Consider the following 7,010-nt stretch of genomic DNA (forward strand, 5'->3'; position numbering starts at 1 on the left):
GACGGTCATCGAGGCCCTCAACTCGCACCCCTAGTTCACGGACAGAATCTTGGAAGAAACGATATTGGGAATCCTAAGCAGGGGGAGCATGGTAGGAGGACGAATCCGCCTGATCAGTGTGGGGCGGTGAATCAGTAGGAGGGACAGTTGAAGGAACTCGAGGTCGCGGACCGCCATCTCCAGGGGGCGTCATATGGTATACATCTTCCACTTTGCAAATAACCCCCATCCTCTCCAAGCTACGCAAGGCCAAGAGCTCAATGGCGCGAGCTAGAGTGAATTTGTGTTCTTTGTCGAGGTCAAGTAATCCCAACCGAACAGCCAAGTGAGTAATGAGCGACCGCATAATCACCAGCTTATGCCGCTTCTAAATAACGGACTGCATCTGAGTGGCCACCCAACACCCAAAGTTAACATGTACCTTGTTGCGCATGTACCAAAGGAAATAGAATTTAACCTTGGTCAGGGTGCCGGAGTCGTCCTTCCGGCCCGAGAAATTGTAGGCCAAGAACCTATGGATGATCTTTAAGATCGGATCCTTAAGATAAAAGGTCTTGGACTGACTCAGATCATAAAGTTGAGGGTCCGTGGACCACTCCCTCCATATGTCAATGTGATCACCAGAAAAGGGTCTAGTGTAATCACACACACTGTTGATATACGTCCCGGAGGAAATAGTATCCTCACTAACAAACCCCAAAATCAGATTAAACTCATTAATGGACATATCCTGTGGGGTACCTCTTAATCTAAATTTAATCACCCTTGCTCATCCAAAGTGATGAATTTATTTTTGGTATACTCAAAAGTAGAGTAGAATTCATAATACAACTTATCAAATGTAAAATAGTCAATAACCAGATACTGCGGCCAACCAATAGCCGAGAACAACTGTTCAACTTTTCGTGCAATTTACAAATGATCCAGGATTGGTGCATGGAAACACTTACACGGAGCAAAAGGACGAGGCAATAAGATAGTCAAGCGGTTCTTTTGTCCCTATGTAAGGTCAGTGATAGGTTCCTCCCAGTTTTCAGAAGATATAATACTCTTAGAGAGACCTAAACGGGACCGAGTGGGGGTTTGAATTGGGACCCGCCTCTTACGAGGTTGGGACCCAGATGGCCTAGAAGCGGTTGCCTTTTTCGGAGGCCACAGAAACGAATATAAAGTGGCACAGAGACAGCGAAGCAACCACCAAAAAGGACAAGGGGACCACAGTCAATCAAGAAAGTCAACAATCTAATGGCAAAGAGAAAACACAATTAACCCACCAAACAAGAATAAGACAAATCGACACAAAAATCCCCCACTGTCGTCATTGGGTAAATAACAGTAAAGATAACATATCCGAGACCCCACCAATGAAATTAACAGTCAATTATATCCCACAAAGGGTGAATCACTAGCCACGTATACCGAATCTCAGATTCACCAAAATCCATAGTTATAGCAAGCCCAAATCCGAGTCAAATATAGCAACAAGACTCCAAATGTGAAGACCAGTTGGTAAAACTATACGAAAAGAGAAGTACCACTTTGCCATGTTGGAGGAGACTGCGGGAGAGACGCACGGCGGGAAAGGCGAACGAGGGAGGTACGTGCCCGCTGGGCAAGGCGCGCGGTTGACGGGCGAACGGCGCTTGCAGCGCGCTGTGAAAGGTTCTGGTCGCGCGCTAAGCGCACGAGGCGCGGTCGAGATGCTCGCGCCGCTAGACTGGACTCGTACGTTGAAGGCTCGCGCGCCTACTGGGGTTCACGGGGAGATGCGCGAGAGGCAGGCCGGGCGGTTGCTGGAGACACGCGTTGGTTGGCCCGCTGCTCGCAGGCGTGGCGCACGATGGAGGAAGGCACGCGATGGGAAAGCGCGCAACTGAGGCACGCGGCTTGTGCGGGCGTCTACTGCTGCGGTGGATCTGGTTGGCGGCGGAGTGAGCAGCAACGTGCGGTCGGTGGCGGCGCGGGTAGCTGTGGCGGATAGGAGGATGGGGCGGCCTATGGCGGCCTCAAAGAGCGAGAGAAAGGGAGAGACGCGCGGCCGTGGCTAGGAGAGAGGCAGTGGCAGCAGCGCGAGGTGGAGCGGCGGTGGAGGACGAAGAGCGATGGCGGCGGCGGACAACCAAGAAAAGAAAAAAGGAGAACTGGAACTAAAATAAAACAAAGGAAAGTGACAAGCAGAAACTAAGACGAAGGCAATTGACAAGACCAAACAAGACAAGGAAAAGAGAAAAGTGGGGTTAGAGAGGTCCTGGTCGATTTTGACTTTCGTTGTCGCACGGGTTGGAAGGCATGGGCATGCCTTGGAGGTTGTAGTCTTCTGACCATCGCATCTTAATAATGTTCAAAAGCATTTCTTTCAAGGCGTGGGCACGCCTTGGAACCAATAGTCCCCATTTTGCACAGTGCTCTTGGCGTACTCCTTAGAAGACGTGGGCATGTCTTGGAAACCTCAGTCTTCTGATCATCCAATTTTTTTACAAACACCAATGTGTGACGAATACAAGACGCGGGCACACCTTGTAACATGAAGTCCTCTACTGACAAATTTTTGCTCCCAACCTAGAATAAAACTGCACAGAAACACCCATGACCTACAATACAAGTTATTTGTTAATAAGAACCTAAACCCACTGATTTTGAACACACAAATATGAAATAAAATACAATTAAAATTCTTGGATTACTTTCCAAGTAGCACATTTCTTTAATATTTTTGGCTAGACTCAGCAATAGTTAGTTAAGTCTCACAATTTGGATCATCAAGATATATGACCTCCACTTGCTCACTATTAAACCACTCATAATAGGGCTTAAGATATTGACCATTTACCACGAACTTCTTCTCAGTCTTCAAACTTTGGATTTTCACTGCATCATAATGAAAAATATTAGAAATGACAAATGGACCAATCCAATGCGAATGCAACTTACTGGGAAAAAGCTAAAGTCTCGAATGATAAAGGAGGGCTTTTTGCCCTACTACAAATGACTTTCTTGAGACTTGTTGGTCGTGAAAGATTTTGTTCTTCTCTTTATAAATTGCTGCGTTCTCATAGGTTTCATTCCTTAGTTCTTCCAATTCTTGTAATTGGAGCTTTCTATGTCCCCTGCCATTCACAAGGTCCACGTTACACCGCTTAATCGCCCAGAATGCCTTGTGTTCAAATTCTACTGGGAGATGGCATGATTTCCCAAAGACCAATCTGTACGGGGACATTCCAATTAATGTCTTATATGCAATACGGTAGGTCCATAGAGCATCTTCCAACTTCAAACTCCAATCTTTTCTATCGGGCCGCACCATCTTTTCCAAGATTGACTTAACCTCTTTATTTGACACTTCAGTCTGACTATTCGTCTATGGATGATAGGGTGTGGATACTTTGCGGAGTACGCCATATTTACGGAACAAGGCAGCGATCGTTTTATTGTAAAAATGAGTGCCCCTGTCACTAACTACAGCTCTTGTCATTCCAAAGCAGACAAAAATGTTATACTTCATAAATTCTGCAACCACCCATGAATCATTAGTCCGGGTGGCCTTTGCCTCCATCCATTTGGAAACATAATCGACAGCAAGTAAAATGTACAAGAAACCAAAAGACGAGAGAAAGGGACCCATGAAATCTATACCCCAAACATAAAAAATTTCAACAAACAACATGGGAGTTTGAATCATTTGGTCTCTACGAGAAATATTTCCCACCCTTTGACACTTAGCACAAGATTTACAAAATAAATATGCATCCTTAAACAGAGTATGTCAATAAAATCCACTCTCCAACACCTTACAAGCCGTTCGTTTTGGCTCAAAATGCCTTCCACATGCAAATGAATGACAATAAGTTAAAATAGAATGGAACTCACTTGCACTTACACAACTTCTTATCACTTAATCCGCGCACTGCCTCCATAGGTAAGGGTTATCCCAAATATAATATTTGACATCACTTCTCAGTTTATCTCTCCTAGCCTTTGGCCAACCTGCAGGTAATCGATTCGTTATCAAAAAATTGATAATATCAGCATACCAAGGTACTGATGAATCAATGGCTAGCAATTGCTCATCGAGAAATGATTCTCTCAATGGCAGATCCTCTTTATTTGTAAGCAACCGGCTCAAATGATCAGCCACCAAGTTCTCAGCCCCACTCTTATCCTTGATCTCTAAGTCGAACTCTTGCAAGAGCAAAATCCACCTTATGAGCCATGGTTTTGCATCCTTCTTCGCCAACAAGTACCTCAAGACTGCATGATCAGAGAAAATAATTACTTTTACACCCAATAAATATGACCTAAATTTTTCTAGTGTAAAAACAATAGTTAGTAATTCTTTTTCTGTCGTGAAGTAGTTAAGTTGGGTTCCACTCAATGCTCTTGACGCATAGTAAATCGTATGTGCTGCCTTGCCAATCCTTTGCCCTAACACTGCTCCTACGGCATAATCACTCGCGTCGCACATGATTTTAAACGGTAGGCTCCAATCTAGGGGTTAAATGACGGGCGGCGATGTCAACGACTCCTTTAATTTATTAAAAGCCACCTTGCATTCATCGGTGAAATCGAATGACACATCCTTTTGCAGTAACTTGAACAAGGGAGCTCCGATCTTTGAGAAATCCTTGATGAACCTCTTATAAAACCCTACATGGCCCCAAAAAGGAATGTACTTCCTGTACACATACGGGGTAAGACAAAACAGAAATAAGATTTATTTTTGTTTTATCTACCTCTATTCCCTTAACCGACACAACGTGCCCTAAGACAATACCATGCTCTACCATAAATTGATTTTTTTTCAATTAAGAACCAAATTCGTTTCTATGCACCTTTTCAAAATTAGAGCTAAATTATCGAAACATTCATCAAAACTATCCCCGTATACACTGAAATCATCCATAAACACCTCAATAATCTTTTCTATATATTCGGAGAAAATACTTATCATGCACCTTTGAAAAGTTGTTGGGGTATTGGAAAGACCGAAAGGCATTCTACGGTAAGGGAATGTACCAAATGGGCAGGTGAATGTGATCTTTTCCTAGTCCTCCGGTGCTATCGCGATTTGAAGTACCTCAAAAATCATCCAAGAAGCATTAGTAAACACAATCAATTAATCTTTCTATCATTTGATCAATAAAAGGGAGAGGAAAATGGTCTTTTTTCGTCACAGAATTTAGTCTCCGGTAGTCAATGCAGTGGCGCCAGCCTGTAGATTTCCTGACTGAAACCATCTCACCCTCCTGGTTTTCCTCTACAGTCACTCCCCCTTTTTTTTGAGACCACTTGAACAGGGCTCACCCAAGAACTGTCGAAATAGCAAAGATAATTCCCACCTCTAGAAGTTTAAATATCTCCTTTTTCACAACTTACATAATTAGTGGATTCAACCTCCGCTGCACCTGTCTTTCCGGCTTCGCATCATCCTCGATCCGTGTCCGGTGCATGCATAAGGACAAGCTTATTCCTTTGATATTTGTTATGCTCCACCCAATTGCCTCCTTATGATCCTTAAGGACTCGCACTAGTCTGTCCTCTTGGCTTGGAGATAAGTATGCAGAAATGATTAGCGAAAGTGTTTCTCGGTCTCCCAGGAACGCGTACTTCATATGTCTCGGGAGAGGTTTAAACTCTAATTCCGGTGCCTGCACAACTGAAGGCAACAGCTTTGTCTGAGTTTCTGGCACAAACAAAGAAGTAAGCTCATACCTTAGAGGAATGGTTGGAAGTGAATGTAATGCTTCAACTGCACGGTACAACTTATCTCTTATGTCCACATTAAGGGTTACTCCCAATTCAAGATATTTGGTCAAGGCCACTTCAAATGTGTCTTCACCATCCAATTCGAAAGTTTCATGTACAAGGGACTCAATAACACTCAAAACAAAGATTGAGTTAGATTCCTCTGGATATTTCATCGTCTCAAATATATTAAAATTTACAGTTTCACCATCAAACTCCATTGATAAAGTACCCTCATTCACATCTATTTTAGTCCTAGCAGTGCTAAAAAACGGTCTACCTAACAGAATAGGTGACGGATTTATCAACTTCTCATCTCCCATATCTAGAATATACAAATCTGTTAGGAAAACTAACTCATTTACCTGAACCAAGACATCTTCCACTAGCCCCTCTGAATAAGCATTGGTGCGGTCAGTTAGTTGGATTATGATGGCTGTTTCTTTCAGTGGCCCAAGATTCAGAGAAGTATAAATGGTTTTTGGCATTACGTTGATTGATGCCCCTAAATCTAACATTGCTTTCCTAATTGGTGTATTTTTTATTTTGCAAGAGATCGTGAATATATCTAGATCTCCATACTTGGGTGGGAGCTTTCTTTGAAGTATGGCCGATACGTTTTCTCCCACCACTACTCTTTCATCCCCTCTCAACTTCCTCTTATGGGTGTATAAATTCTTAAGAAATTTTGCGTACTTTGGTACTTGTTTAATTGCATCCAGTGAGGGGATGTTGATTTTCACTTTACAGAATACGTCCAAGATCTCTTTCTCTTTCTCCGCCTTCTTTGTCTTCTCTGACCTGCATGGAAAAGGAGGTAAATTAGATTTAATGGCTATTGATGGAGTAACAGTTACCTCGGGATCTCCACGAATGTGTCCTTCTTCAATCTTCTTTTCGATCTCATTTTTACTTTTACTCTTCAGGTTCATAGCCTTGGGCCCCTTCACTTCCTTGCCACTCCTCAGTGTCATGGCATTCACATTTTTGGGGTTTGTCTCGGATTGCGATGGCAATTTTTCAAAAATTTGGGATTCCAAGCGATTAATTGCAGTTGCCATGTGACTTATTTGAGTCTCCAGATTTTTCATACCCGATCTAGTCTCCTGTTGGAACTAAGCAGTATTCGTGACCAAGGATTTAGTTTCTTGCTGGAGTTGAGTGGTATTCGTGGCCAGACTCTCAACAATATCTTCCAAAGAGCCTCCTGAAGGACGAAGGTTGAGGCTTTGGTTGCCATGGTTGCTGAAATCCTGGTGGACGATTTG

The 7,010-nt window shown here is 43.3% G+C and overlaps 1 protein-coding gene across 1 annotated transcript; it reads right to left on the reverse strand.

Annotated features, from left to right (window-relative positions):
- Positions 1–5,369: 5,369 nt before the first annotated feature.
- On the reverse strand, positions 5,370–6,803 carry LOC113718355 (uncharacterized). The gene has a single exon (XM_027243265.2). The coding sequence runs from the start codon at positions 6,801–6,803 to the stop codon at positions 5,370–5,372; it is 1,434 nt and encodes a 477-aa protein (XP_027099066.2).
- Positions 6,804–7,010: the final 207 nt, after the last annotated feature.

This window comes from Coffea arabica, chromosome 11e (assembly GCF_036785885.1).
Source record: "Coffea arabica cultivar ET-39 chromosome 11e, Coffea Arabica ET-39 HiFi, whole genome shotgun sequence".
Lineage (NCBI taxonomy): Eukaryota > Viridiplantae > Streptophyta > Magnoliopsida > Gentianales > Rubiaceae > Coffea > Coffea arabica.

Bases quoted from the DNA above. Each gene is read 5' to 3' on its own strand.
- LOC113718355 (XM_027243265.2), bottom strand. From the start codon at position 6,803: ATGGCAACTGCAATTAATCGCTTGGAATCCCAAATTTTTGAAAAATTG.